The sequence below is a fragment of the Neophocaena asiaeorientalis genome, unplaced genomic scaffold (assembly GCF_003031525.2).
Source record: "Neophocaena asiaeorientalis asiaeorientalis breed wild unplaced genomic scaffold, Neophocaena_asiaeorientalis_V1.1 scaffold357, whole genome shotgun sequence".
NCBI classification, from domain to species: Eukaryota; Metazoa; Chordata; class Mammalia; order Artiodactyla; family Phocoenidae; genus Neophocaena; species Neophocaena asiaeorientalis.
Genome location: NW_020173270.1, coordinates 1,185,137 through 1,198,161, shown reverse-complemented (window position 1 = coordinate 1,198,161; position 13,025 = coordinate 1,185,137). Strand labels below are relative to the sequence as shown.

The following is a 13,025-nucleotide window of genomic DNA, read 5'->3' as shown; positions in this document are numbered from 1 at the left end:
CCCCAAGTGCCTGGCGCCAGTGTGCCAAGTACTGTGCATACATCATCGCTCTTAATTCGCGGGTCAGAGAGGAAATGATGATCATCCTCCCTTTGGGATACTTTAGGAGCCTTGGAGTGGAGAACGTGTGCCTCAAAATCGCACAGCTGGTGGAAATGGCCGAGGCGGGATTCGAACCCATGGCTCATTTCGAACCGTGCCCCCCCTCCCCGGTTTCCACAGAAACAGGCACCAGGTGTCTCCATAGCAACCCCTCCGAGGTTTCCCGCGACCTGGTGCGCAAGCCCATGTGGTGACGTCATCACGCAGCGGCGCCTCACGTAGTCGCCTCGCCGGCGCCGGAAGTGAGCTGTGCGGCGCCGGAAGCAGCCAGCAGAAGAGGCCTCGAGGAAGAGACGGTGGCATGGGGCAGTCGGGGCGGGTGAGGCGCGGCGGCCGGGAAAGCGGGCAGCGCGGGTGGGGTCCCGGCGGTGGCCGCAGTGCTCACCTCTTGCCTCTCGCCCCCGCAGTCCCGGCACCAGAAGCGGGCGCGCGCCCAGGCGCACCTCCGCAACCTCGAGGCCTATGCCGCACAGCCGCACTCTTTCGTGTTCTCTCGGGGCCGCGCGGGTCGCAGCGTACGGCAGCTCAGCCTGGACTTGCGGCGGGTCATGGAGCCGCTCACCGCCACCCGCCTGCAGGTCTGCATCGCCCAGCCCATCTCCACCCGCTGTGGGCCCCGTCTTCTGTGGGGATGGCTCCATCCTCGAAACCGCGCGAGGCCTCAGTCTCCCTGGCTGGAGAAAGGAGCCCTTATGGGGACCATCGTGGCTGCCTCTCAGGGCTTTGAGTGGCAGCAGCGAGGGCGAGCAGATGAACCGCGCTCAGCTTGCCTGGGTGCCTAGGACTGGTGGTTAAGAGGGGACTCAGGAATCAGCAAAGCTGGCTTCTCTCAAAAGCCTCGATCAAGTTACTTAACCTGTCTGGGCCTCAGCTGGCTGTCGAGGGACAGAGGCGGTGCTCAGATTCAAGTCTGACTGGCTCTAGAGGCCAAGAGCATTCCACTCTTCTCTCCTCCCCCCTTCTTCCAAGGGTTAAATGCAAGAAAGGGCATAACAGCTTAAGCGTATAGGCTTTGTTCAGTAAGGGGATATCAGTGATCATCCCTTTTTCTTTTTGTCGTTTCCAGATTCGGAAGAAAAACTCTCTGAAAGATTGTGTGGCAGTGGCTGGGCCCCTTGGGGTCACACACTTCCTGATCTTGAGCAAAACGGAGACCAGTGTCTACTTTGTGAGTGGATGCTCTCACCCCTCACTCCCCCACCCCCTTCTCCTCCCCCAGCTCTCATGATGACCCCTTGTGCCTCTGAGCTGCCGTGATTCTGGCTTCAAAGTAAACGCTCTGAAGAGATGGGCAGAGGTTCCCATTCCCCCTGCTCTCTAGTTGGACACCTTGACCCTCACTGATCCTTTTTTTCTGTAGAAGCTGATACGCCTCCCGGGAGGCCCTACCTTAACCTTCCGGATCAACAAGGTAAGGACTAGAGGTGGTATGAGGCCTCCGAGGGGTAGGAGCTGGGTTTGGGGATTGCCCCAGCCACGTGTGCTTGGCAGTTATCCACTCGTCACCCTGTCTTGCAGTACACCTTGGTGCGTGATGTGGTTTCTTCGCTGCGACGTCACCGCATGCACGAGCAGCAGTTTGCCCACCCTCCTCTCCTGGTGCTCAACAGCTTCGGCCCCCACGGCATGCACGTGAAGCTCATGGCCACCATGTTCCAGAACCTGTTCCCCTCCATCAACGTGCACAAGGTGGGCTGGGCCAGGCAACAGTTAACCACGCACAGGCCCTTGGGTTGATTGCCCAGTCTTCACCTCCTAGCATGGAGGCTGAGAGCTCCGGGTTCTGAGGTCGAATCCCACTCATGGCGTTCTGTGACACTGCGCGAGAGGCTCCCCCCGTGAGCTGCCATCCCATCTGGCAGGTGGAAAACTATGCCCATAGTGCCTTATTTCCTAAATGCGCGTTGAGTGCTGGTCTGAGTAGAGTAGCGTGTGTTGTGGCTCCATTTCACAGAGGGGGAAACTGAGGCTGACAGGTGAGGTCACTAGTCTCAGGTCAGATGCGAGGGAGGAGGAGGCGGGACCAGGTTTTAAACTTTGTCTGGCAGCAGGGCCCCTGCTTCTAATCCGTGGCACCAGTGGATCTCAGATTAGCCTTGTTAGATGCCAGTCAGCAGGAAGTCCGGTGTCGACGGCCTCAGTGGGCCTCGGACCCAGGATTTCTAGCCAGCGTCCAGGTAGCCCGTGGACACCAATTGCAGCCCCATCCATCCCTGCAGTGCTCTCAGCACTCTGTGCCCTTCTACTGTGAGGTTTCAGGAGTGCAGCCATAGCCGGGGCTTGGCGTGGGCTCCAGCGCACAGTGGGGCCTGGGTGCAGCTCACGCGGTGCCATGCCTTCTCTTCTCTCCCTTCCAGGTGAACCTGAACACCATCAAGCGCTGCCTTCTCATCAACTACATTGGGGTGGCGGGTGTGGCCCCGCGCTGCAGCTGATGACAGCACTGCTGCTGAGCCTCTGTGATTGCTTAGTTTCAAAGGACACGCTCCGATGGACCGTGGAAAGGGTTGGTGGGGGGTGGAGCTGACCCGCGACCCCATGGCTCCTGACCCCTGTTCTCCCTCGCCCTGACCCCCGCAGTAGCATCAGGGTTGTCCCTGTGGGTGCAAGTCGTGGGATGAAGAAACTTCTTCAGGAGAAGTTCCCCAACATGAGTCGCTTGCAGGACGTCAGTGAGCTGCTGGCCACGTGAGGAGGGCTCAGGGTGGGGGCAGGGGGCCACCGCACGCCAGCGGGCCCCAGAGCTGTCCCAGGAGCCCGGGATCCCCTGCTGAGCCCCGTGTGTGCCCCACACAGGGGCGCAGGGCTGTCCGAGAGTGAAGCGGAGCCGGACGGCGAGCACAACATCACGGTGCTGCCCCAGGCCGTGGCAGGGCGTGGCAACATGCCGGCCCAGCAGAGCGCTGTGCGGCTCACCGAGGTGAGGCCCCGCCCAGGCAGGCCCGGTGGCTTCCCCCAGTCTCAAGGAGGGACTGACACACACTCCCCCAACCCCCTCCCCCATTCCTCCAGATCGGGCCTCGGATGACACTGCAGCTCATCAAGATCCAGGAGGGTGTAGGAGAAGGGAATGTGCTGTTCCACAGTTTTGGTGAGGACGGGGCTGGAGGGGCACCGGGGTCTGAGGCCTGATCGAAGGTGGGTCTCAAGGTGCTGGGGGGCTCACCTGGATCTTGGTGAAGGCCTCAGTGGCTGTCTCTTCCCATTTAGTGCACAAAACAGAGGAGGAACTGCAGGCCACCCTGGCAGCCAAGGAGGAGAAGCTGCGGCTCAAGGCCCAGAGGCAGGACCAGCAGGCCCAGAACGTTCAGCGCAAGCGAGAGCAGCGAGAGGCCCACAGGTGTGTGGTCGCCAGGCGGATAAGGCGGGGTCCTGGGCGCAGGCTGCCACGTTGACCAGTGTTCCTCCTCCAGGAAGAAGAGCCTGGCGGGCATGAAGCGGGCACAGGCAGAGGCTGATGGGGACAGCGATGCAGAGGACCCCGGGGCCCCTGCAGAGGCAGAGGGGGTCAGCCAGCAAGAGGAAGAGGAGGATGAAGCCGAGTATTTCCGCCAGGCTGTGGGCGAGGAGCCTGATGAGGGTGTGTGGCAGGCAGGGGTCAGTGTAGCTGGGCACCATGGGCTTGTCTGTCCCTGTGCCCTGGTGGCCCTGACACAGTCTCTTCCCACAGACATGTTCCCAAAGGCAGCCAAGTGGAGGCGGCCTGCCGGGCCCCCAGGCAAGAAGCGACGGGTAAAGGAACGGAAGCCTGACCGAGGCAGTGACGGGAGGCCTCCAAAGGCCAAGGGCAGACACCCGGGGGCCCAGGCCAAGGTGGGACCCAGAGGGGCTGCCCAGGACCACAGGCGAGGCCGACCGTGGCCACCTAAGAGAGTAGCCTGAGGCCAAGCCTGGGTGGCAGGTGGAATGCCCCAGATTGGGGCCTGAGAAGTGCTGCCCTGGGCTCCCCACCTCCTGGGCCTCCAGGTGCAGCCCTCGGCTTCCTTTCATAAAGGAGAACTGTTTTCCTAATCTCCGCCTCTAATAAACTGATTTCTCATGAGTCTTAGTCTGCGCTTGAAATGGGGGGCCTGGTTTCTGCCCGAAGCCTGGGCCCATTTCCCCGACCCTGGGCAGTGGAAGTGCAGGGCCTTGTTTCACAGGCAAGGGTGATGGGCAGATTTGACCCTGCTTTGGTGCCTTGGGGTCCTGGGCCCCTAGCAAGGGCCCCCACAAGCAGATGGGCCAGCTCTGGAGGATTGGGTGTCATGAGGAAGGAAACCGGGGGTGGAAGTGAGGCGTGTGCCCAGACCAGCTCTGCAGGCTGAAGGAGGTGCTGCTGGCAAGGGGAGGGGCCAGCAGCGCTGCTGGTAGCTCAGCAAAGGACCGTGTGCAGCACAGCACACGGGCTGCAGACCCAGAGGCAGGCCATGCGGGCCACGGCCACCACCACCTCAGGTGAGGAGCCAGCACTGCTGGGATGGTTGAGCCAGGCACACATCCAGGGCCATGGGGGTGGAGGTGGCCGGCTCCTGGAGGGCAGAGGGGAGAAGGGGTTTAGAATCACGTCTGGACCGACTTCCTCCCAGGGCGGGGGGATGGGATAGGAAGGCAGAAGTGAGAGTGGGGTAGCCGACCGGGTCAGGGAAGGGGTACATGCACCTCGCACAGAGCTCCTGGCCAGCCTGCTGGACCAACTGGGAACAGGCCAATTCTCAGGTTGGAAAGTTGAGGCTGAGTGGGGCGTGTAAAGGGTCAACTGCAGAGCTCAGCTTCCCCCCGCACTGCTCAGTCCCAGGTGCTGTTCTGGGCACTGGGAAGCCAGTAGCAGGGCACTGCCCCACCCTCAGGAGGGAACATTCTGGGGATTTTTCTTACAGTGATCGGATGGAGTGACAAGCTGTGGCAAAAATATAAGCAGGGTAGGGGACCAAGGGTGCAGTCACAACGTTAGGGTGATCTCAGGTCCTCTCTCAGGACCAGACCAGGAGGAGGTGAGTGGGACAGCCTTAAGGATGCCTGTTGCCTGTGACTCAGCCAGTGCAAAGGCCCTGAGGCAGGCTGTGCCTTAAGGAACAGCCAGGACACTACGGTCCCAGGGAGCTGGGAGTGGGAAATGAGAGAGCCGGTGGGGTGGGAGGGATAGCTCCTGCAGGGCCTTGTGCGAAAAGGTGAGCGCTGGCTTTTCTTCCATGTGAGGAGGAAGCCGGGGAGGGCTGGGAGGATAGGGATGTGACCTGTCTCAGGTGCCCTTTGGAGGATGTGAGAGAACAGATGGGTGAGGGCCAGAGCAGGGAGACCCGAGTGCAGCCAACAGGTAGATGGTGGGGGCTGGACTTGGGTGACACTAAGGGGGTGACAGACTGACAGATCGGACTGGGAGTTGTGTAGTGGGGTGGGACACTCCCCTGGGCTCCCTCTCCTCCACCACAGGCCCCAATGGCTCTGGGTGGTCACTGCCAGGTTACATGCGTCCCTGGTTCTTTTCCTTTACTTTTATTATTATTTATTTATTTGGCTGCATTGGGTCTTCATTGCTGCGTGCGGGCTTTCTCTAGTTGCGGCGAGTGGGGGCCGCTCTTCGTTGCGGTGGGCGGGCTTCTCATTGCGGTGGCTTCTCTTGTTGCAGAGCACCAGCTCTAGGCACACAGGCTCAGTAGTTGTGGTGCACAGGCTTAGTTGCTCAGTGGCATGTGGGATCTCCCCAGACCAGGGCTCGAACCTGTGTCCCCTGCATTGGCAGGTGGATTCTTAACCACTGCGCCACCAGGGAAGCCCGCGTTCCTGCTTCTTGCTCCAGCTGGTTCTTGATGGTGCGGGACACAGAGAGAGGCTGAATGAAGGACTCTGTGCTTCTATCCACTCGAGGCCTCTGGGCCTCTTTGTACAGATTCCCTCTGTACGAAGGAGCTGTGGTTGGCCCCCCGCTCCTGGGTGTGGAAAAGTACTCAGCGGAGTATGCCCCGCAAAGGGCTCCCGGCGCACAGCCGGTGTGGGTGTCACAGTGTTTCCGACTCTGAAGGCGGCGGGAACCATAGTCAGGGACAGGGCTGATGCAGCAACGCTCTCTGCCCCAGGTCCCACACACTGCCCAGCCAACTTCTCAGCGGCTGCTGACCACATCCTCAGCGGTTTCCAGGAAGACTTTCTGTGGCCCATGCTGGTGGCTGTGTTTCTGGTGGCCTTGGCTGGCAACAGCCTGGCCCTGTACCGCTTCTGCACCCAGGACCATCGCCCTTGGCACCCAGCCGTGATCTTCTCAGCCCAGCTGGCAGTCAGCGACCTGCTCTATGCCCTGACGCTGCCCCCGCTGGCCGCCTACTTCTACCCACCCAAACACTGGAGCTACGGGGAGACTGCCTGCCGCCTGGAGCGCTTCCTCTTCACCTGCAACCTGCTGGGCGGCGTCATCTTCATCACCTGCATCAGCCTCAACCGCTACCTGGGCATTGCCCACCCCTTCTTCACCCACAGCCAACTGCGGCCCAAGCACGCCTGGGCCATCAGCGCCGCTGGCTGGGCACTGGCGGCCCTGCTGGCCGCACCCATGCTCAGCTTCTCCCACCTGAGTGGGCCACAGCAGGAAGGCAAGTGCACTGTGGACAGGCCCGATGCCTGCATCAAGTGCCTGGGGACAGCGGATGACAAGCAGCTTGAGGCCTACAGGGTCTACAGCCTGGCGCTCGTGGCTCTGGGCTGCGGCCTGCCGCTGCTGCTCAGCCTGGTGGCCTACGGCGCCCTCGGGCAGGCCGTGCTGCAGAGCCACGGCATGACAGCGGCCAACAAGCTGCGCGTCATGGTGCTGGTGGCCAGTGGCATTGCCCTCTACGCTAGTTCCTACGTGCCCTACTACGTCACAGGGGTGCTCAACGTGTATGCCCGGCAGCGCTGGAGAGCCCTCTGCCCAGGCTTTGCAAGTGTGGCCCAGGCAAAGGCGGCGCTGGGCTGGAGGACGTACGTGGCCCATCAGGTAACACGGGGCCTCGTTCCCCTGGCCATCTGCATACACCCGCTGCTCTACATGGCTGTGGTGCCCAGCCTGGACTGCTGCCGCCGACGCTGCCCTGGCTGCGGGCAGGGGCAGGCCCCAGAGAACACGGAGTGCTCCGGCCAAGCCCTGCCCCTCAATGTCACAGCCACCCCCAAAACCTCGGGGCCCCAGTCCCCTGAGTTGAGCCCGTGACCTGGCCCATCTTCAGCCCCCTCCTCATCACGAGACACTGGGACCCAGCAGCAGAATGGAGGCTGAGAGCACAGCACGCCCCTGGCTCTGATCCCCCAAGAGGCCCTGAGCCAAAACTTCCTCCCCAAGGAAAGGCCTGCAGTGGGACCAGGGAGCGCCCAAGCCAGAGCAGCAGGAATTGCCACCCGCAGCAGTAACCCCGGGCAGGGCCAGGGAGCAAACCCACAACGGGATGGGGGGGTGGGGGGGGCCTGGCCCCGCCCACCACAGTGTGAGTGACATCTGCGAATAAACGGAACAGCACAGGGTGATGGAGATCTTTTATTGCCCTCGGAGCCCCCTGCTTCCGGAGGCTGCCCTCTGTCACTGAAGGATCCCGGGGCTGGGGGCCGAGCGGCAGCAGCCGGCTTAGTTGGTTGATGGCCTAGAGAGAGAAACACGAGGTGGCTGAGGATGGGAAGTATGGGGGCTTCCGACCCCTAAGGGAATCCCAAGAGCACACCCTACACCCACACCACAGGGAACCCAACGGGGACGAGGGGGACAGGGCAGGACGAGACCGGGTGGCGGCGCAGAGCACACGACGAGCCAGACCGGCGGGAAGGCCCCGCCGCGCATGGGCTGTGCGCCCCTCCGTGAGAGGAGAAGGACAGTAAATGACCTGCGCCCCAGGACAGCCTTTGTGGCTGTTAACCTGGCCTGGGGCCTGCAGTCAGCCTGAGCATCTGTGGGCCGCGACGCCGTGGGGGGGCGGGGGAAGGCAGGGGTCTCACTTGGCCCACTCGACGTTGAGGATGAGGTGGTCGTAGCCGAAGCCGGACACCCCGGCAATGGCGCGAGCGGCGTCCTCGCGGCGGTGGAAGCTGATGAAGGCAAAGCCCTGGGGGAGGGGGTGGGGTCAGGGACGCTCAAGGCACAACTGGGACCTATGGAGGACCCCTCCCCACCCCCTGGCCGCCAGCCCACCTTGGACTGGCCGGTGGTCTTGTCCTTTGCCAGGTAGATGCGGGAGATGGAGCCGAAGGGCCGGAAGAGCTCCTGCAGGTCGGTCTCACGAGTGTCCTCGGACAGGTTGGTGACGCGGATGGTGGCATTGTCGTCGGCTGGGCGGGCAAGGAGAGGCATCTGTAAGGGGCCGGCCCCGCCCGCGGGATAATCACAGGGTGCAGGGAGGTGCCCGCCCGCCGGCCCAGTGCCAGGGTGCTCGCCACCTCACCTCTGCGGTTGGGCTGCATGGATTCCCCGCGGCGGCTGGCTCCATCCCGCAGGCTCGGAGGTACATACTTCCCCGTCTTGTTCTGAGTGGCCTGCACAGGCTCCAGCTCTGGAGACCAAAAGCAAGGCCCAGTCAGGCCTCCCCGGCACAGACCTGCCCCAGGATGCTGGCGGCTCCAGCCACGGCCCCGCCCAAGCACCACTGTCAAACCACAGGTGATAGGTTGATTCTTTCAAGGCCTCGTGGTCACGACTTAAAGGTCACATGCAGGAAGCTGACACCACCTCAACACCCTGCCGGCGGCACAGAAAGAGCGAGAGAACCCACAGGGGTTGACAGCAATGTCCAGCCTCACAACACATAGGAAGACAGGTACACAGGGTTAGGGACAGGCCCCAGGTACCTGCCCCCGGGCAGGCGACAAGTGGCTGCTCACCTGGGTGAGTCTGCTCCTTGGTGTGGGCATACAAACACGGCGCACCCAAGTCAGGAAACTCACAGACACATCCGGGGAACAACCGTCTCCCCACCACTCATGGTGTATGTAGTCACACACGTGGCCGTGCCCACGAGCGGCTCTCACGGCCCCCAGTGAGGAGAGTCAGGTGACATCACCAGCAGTCAGAGCACCCACCTGCCAGTCTCTCTCACACAAACAAACGTGGCCTGTGGTCACAGCCTTGCAGTGCGGACGCTGTTGTGTGGGAGACGACAGCCCCAGCAGTGGCGGTCCCGTTCAGACGCCAGGTGGCGACCCACGACTCTCCCAGCGGCGCACACAATCCCCGTCCTCCACCCCACAGCCTGCCAGCCGCATCCCCGGGCCCTGGCACCTCCGGGCAGCTTCTCCTTCTCGCCAGTGGACAGGCCCAGCTGCTCGGCCAGCTCCTTCTGCATGGGCCCCAGCGTGTCTTTGTAGGGGCAGCGGGTGGTCCAGTGGTCGCCCTTGCAGATGCGGCAGGACACGATCTTCTGGCCCTTGAGCTTGTTCATCGGGTCCTCCTCTTCCTGGCAGTTCAGATCCTGGTGGGGCAGGTCAGAGCAGCTCAGACTGGGCTGGCACAACCCGGACACCACCACCGCCCTGGCCACCAGCCTCTTGGCCCACTTACCTCTTTGCTGGTGATGAATGTCATGGATACATCATCGCTGACGGTGGTGGTGGCCACATTGGGCCCTGGTGGGTCAAACTCTGAGTTCCCAAACTTCTTCCAGTTCTGAGCTCAGGGCGGGATAGGGGACAGGTTAGGGCAAGGACAAATGCGACCCCCTCCACTGGCACCCTAGACTTACAAGCGCCACCTCCAGGGTGTCTGAGCCTTGAACCCCACTCACCACCCTCCCCAAATGCTCCTCAAAGCAGTGGTGATGACAGTTCCTGTTCCCTGAGTGCCTGCCAGGCCCTAGCTTCCCACCAGCTCCAGGAGGCAAGGGCAGCTCTCAGCCCCATGTTCCAGATGAGAGAACTGAGGCTCAGGGGGGAAACAGCTCCACAGCCAACAGCTCCTGGTGGGGGCCGTGCAGGTAGCGGACCAGCCCCCACCATGAAGTGATGCTCAGGGGTGTGCAGGGTCACCCAGACTTCCAGGGACCTTGAGCTAATTAAACAACCTGAACCTCAACTTCCTCCCCTATAAAAAAGGGACCACAATGCTCCCCACACCTCCCCGGAACGCTCCGGGGACTGAATGAGAAAATACTTCCTGCAAAGCACCTGGGTCTAACACAGAGAAAGTACGCCGGGAATTGTGCCAAATGTATTTATCGCTATCACTTCTTCTGCTGTGACAGCCACCTGAGGGGAAGGCTTGGCTCTGTTCCTCCTGGTGGACAACCCAAGAGGAATAAGAATCAAGCCCACCCACTGCTGCACCTGCTGGACTTTTCAGGGCCCCCCACAGACTGCAAACAGGCCTCAGTTCTGCTCCAGTAAAACAAGTACAAACAGTTAAACCCCACTTCTAAAAATAAAGGTACTGGGGAAAAGCATTCCTATTTTTCTCTGAGTCAACCCTGGAGGTGCCCCCAAGACAAGGGAAGAAGGGTCTTACCTTCCTCCCCCTTCTTTTTTTTTTTTATTCTTTTCTATTTTTGGCTGCACTACGCGGCATGTGGGCTCTTAGTTCCCTGACCGGTGATTGAAGCCAGGCGTCCTGCAGTGGACGCGCAGAGCCCTAACCGCTGGACTGCCAGGGAAGTCCTTACCTTCCTTCTTGCCACAGCCTTTGAGGCCTTCCGGGTCTCAATTCTGAAGGTGCAAACAATCTGTAGACAGAAAGGGAGACGTGTGGGCTTCCAGCTCCTCAAGGTTCCTGGGGCCAGGGGATCTTCCTCATCAATGCACCCAACACACATCATTCTCTCCTTGTCCAAGTGCCCCCAAGCAAAGGGCACCCACCTCTTCCCCAGCCTCACCTTGAACTTCTTGCCATCCTCATCTATCTTGTACTCAGTCAGTGTCTTGATGTTTCCATTGATGACCTCCTTGGGAGACGGCAGTGGAGCTGGGAGAGGGGAAGACACAAGAGGAACTGAGCCCTGGGGAACGGGGACCAGGCAGGAAGGCGGCTGGGGAGAAGAGGCAGCCCAGGGTCGGAGAGGAGTCTGTCACTCACCTCCTGGCAATAGTTCAGGCTCTGGGCTGGTATCCCCGGTGGCCAGAGGGATCCCCTTGAGGAGCTCGCTGGTGACACATTTGTCTGTGAAAGGGAGTGTAGGGAACAGGGATTAGATAGAGAGGCAAGAGCTCCCAAACCGAAATGGAGGGACCTTTGGGATGATGTCCGCACCAAGAGTTGAGAAAGGCGGGACCAAGGGCAGACGACTGGCCAGGAAGTGTCCTGGGATAGCCGTCCGGGGACACGAAGCTGGCTGTAGCAACTTCCAGCAATGGCAAGCATAGGGGATCCCTGGCACCCGGGCGCTAGTACAAAGGCAGGAGGGAGGCTGTTACAACTTCCTCCCCGGAGAAGGGGAGCAGCTGTGCTGGGACCAAGGATTTGGGCGGTGGCATGGGAGGAAGAGGTGAACGTCTGGAATTGGAGATAGGCTGGCCCGGATAAGGATGGCGCGGGGCAGGGGCTGGCCGTGAGGGGAGATGCAGGGTCAGACGGCGGTGCCAGGGTGGGGGACTGGAACAGGCAGCAGTGACGGCCTGGAGGGCTGGCTGTGGTGATCGGGGGCGACAGGGCAGACTCACCGTCCTCTCCCTCCTCTTCCACCTGATCGGCCCAACTGGGCTTCGAACTGCGGGGACAAGTTGGCCAGGAGGAGGGCTGGGTGAGGCGCGGCCCGGCTCCCGCGGCCTCGGCGCACCCAGGATCCATAATACCCCCTAGAACGCCCAGTCCGCCTCCCAAGCCTCCCTCCATGACCCCAGACTCACTCAAAGTCTCCGGTCGGCATTGGAACACCTTCTCCACGCAGCCCAAGCCTGGGCCAAAGACCGGAAGTGAGAGGAGCACGAGACTTCCGATTCCGCTGCCTAGAGCAGCCCAACCGCTGTGCCCCACAGCGCCCCCATACGGACGGAGGTAGAGGCGCCGGCTGTGTGAGAGGCTGGGCGCTGGTACCCTGCTAGGTAGCTAAATAGGAGCGTATCTCATTTACGTTTTTTAAAAAATTAATAATAACAACAAAGCTCAGTTATTGAGCTTTCACTGTTTGCAGGAACTGTGGGGAGAAATTATTATTTCCATTTTGCAGCTGAAGAAACCAAGGCTCGTCTTCCTTGTCTGGAAAGAGATTTCCTGATTCAAATTATCAAGATGTCGTGGCTCCCTCAACCATTCTTCCTCCTTTAGTAACTTTTTTTTTTTTTTTCAGCTGCGCCACGGGTGTTACAGGATCTTAGTTCCCCAACCAGGGATCAAACCCGGGTCCCCTGAAGTGGAAGCGCAGAGTCCTAACCACTGGACCACCAGGGAATTCACAGTAACATTCTTGGCTCCCTGGAATGATCTTTTCCATTTACTTGTTTACTGTCCAGCTCTCCCTCTAGAGCATGCATTCTCAATGGGAGTGATATGGCTCCCAAGAGGGCCAAAACTAATTCTTGGGTGGGGAAAACAAAACAAAACAGAACAAAAAAACCTTAGACATGACAATGGCTTGTGGCCCTCCAAAGCCAACCCTCCCTGACAAAATCTTATTCCTAAACATTTAATTTCTGCTGTTAGGGAGAAATTAAATGTAATTAGATTAAAACTGCTTTAAATTAAAGATAATTCTATTTTTCTCCTATAGAGAGGCAATAGTGAAAAAAATAGTAAAAACTGCTGTAGACTGCTGCAGAAAGCAGACATCTGCCTGTTTCATTCATCTCTGGGTCCCCAGCACCCACAGGGTGTCTGAACTTAGTGCTCAATTAATGGGCATTTGGGATGGGGTAGGAACCATATTATAAAGGACTTTTAAAACTAGACTAAAGAGCATAGGCTGCAGGGTGTGGGTAAGGTCACTGACATGTTTTGAGTGGTGACCCAATGTGACCAGATTTTCTTGTGAGAAAGGTTATTTTGGAAGCCTGTAGAGGATAGAGTGGAA

The 13,025-nt window shown here is 60.1% G+C and overlaps 2 protein-coding genes and 2 non-coding genes across 6 annotated transcripts; 3 read left to right on the top strand and 1 right to left on the bottom strand.

The window, feature by feature from the left end:
• The first annotated feature begins 359 nt into the window (after positions 1-359).
• Positions 360-7,487, top strand: P2RY11 (purinergic receptor P2Y11). 2 transcript variants are annotated; one of them, XM_024746036.1, is made up of 13 exons: positions 360-421; positions 510-680; positions 1,169-1,270; positions 1,463-1,513; positions 1,621-1,791; positions 2,460-2,502; positions 2,667-2,790; positions 2,899-3,022; positions 3,115-3,193; positions 3,313-3,442; positions 3,516-3,682; positions 3,773-3,859; positions 6,159-7,487. In XM_024746036.1, the coding sequence occupies exons 1-13, from the start codon at positions 404-406 to the stop codon at positions 7,262-7,264; spliced, it is 2,373 nt and encodes a 790-aa protein (XP_024601804.1). In that variant the 5' UTR covers positions 360-403; the 3' UTR covers positions 7,265-7,487. The 2 variants fall into 2 exon arrangements, with proteins under 2 accessions (XP_024601804.1, XP_024601803.1); XM_024746035.1 differs by lacking the exons at positions 360-421; positions 510-680; positions 1,169-1,270; ... (7 more) ...; positions 3,516-3,682; positions 3,773-3,859 and adding an exon at positions 4,445-4,539.
• Positions 1,315-1,400, top strand: LOC112400348 (small nucleolar RNA SNORD105). The gene has a single exon (XR_003003386.1). It is a non-coding gene; the product is annotated as a small nucleolar RNA SNORD105 (small nucleolar RNA).
• LOC112400349 (small nucleolar RNA U105B) lies at positions 2,524-2,603 on the top strand. The gene has a single exon (XR_003003387.1). It is a non-coding gene; the product is annotated as a small nucleolar RNA U105B (small nucleolar RNA).
• Positions 7,488-7,569: 82 nt separating the features above from the next.
• Positions 7,570-11,941, bottom strand: EIF3G (eukaryotic translation initiation factor 3 subunit G). 2 transcript variants are annotated; one of them, XM_024746027.1, is made up of 11 exons: positions 11,866-11,941; positions 11,680-11,726; positions 11,096-11,179; positions 10,896-10,984; positions 10,686-10,745; positions 9,593-9,697; positions 9,314-9,503; positions 8,481-8,588; positions 8,231-8,367; positions 8,038-8,144; positions 7,570-7,688 (listed from the first exon to the last, which is right to left on the bottom strand). In XM_024746027.1, exons 1-11 carry the CDS (start codon positions 11,883-11,885, stop codon positions 7,673-7,675), a joined length of 963 nt encoding a protein of 320 aa, XP_024601795.1. In that variant the 5' UTR covers positions 11,886-11,941; the 3' UTR covers positions 7,570-7,672. The 2 variants fall into 2 exon arrangements, with proteins under 2 accessions (XP_024601795.1, XP_024601794.1); XM_024746026.1 differs by lacking the exon at positions 11,866-11,941 and having other exon boundaries at positions 11,680-11,851.
• Between the last annotated feature and the right edge of the window lie 1,084 nt (positions 11,942-13,025).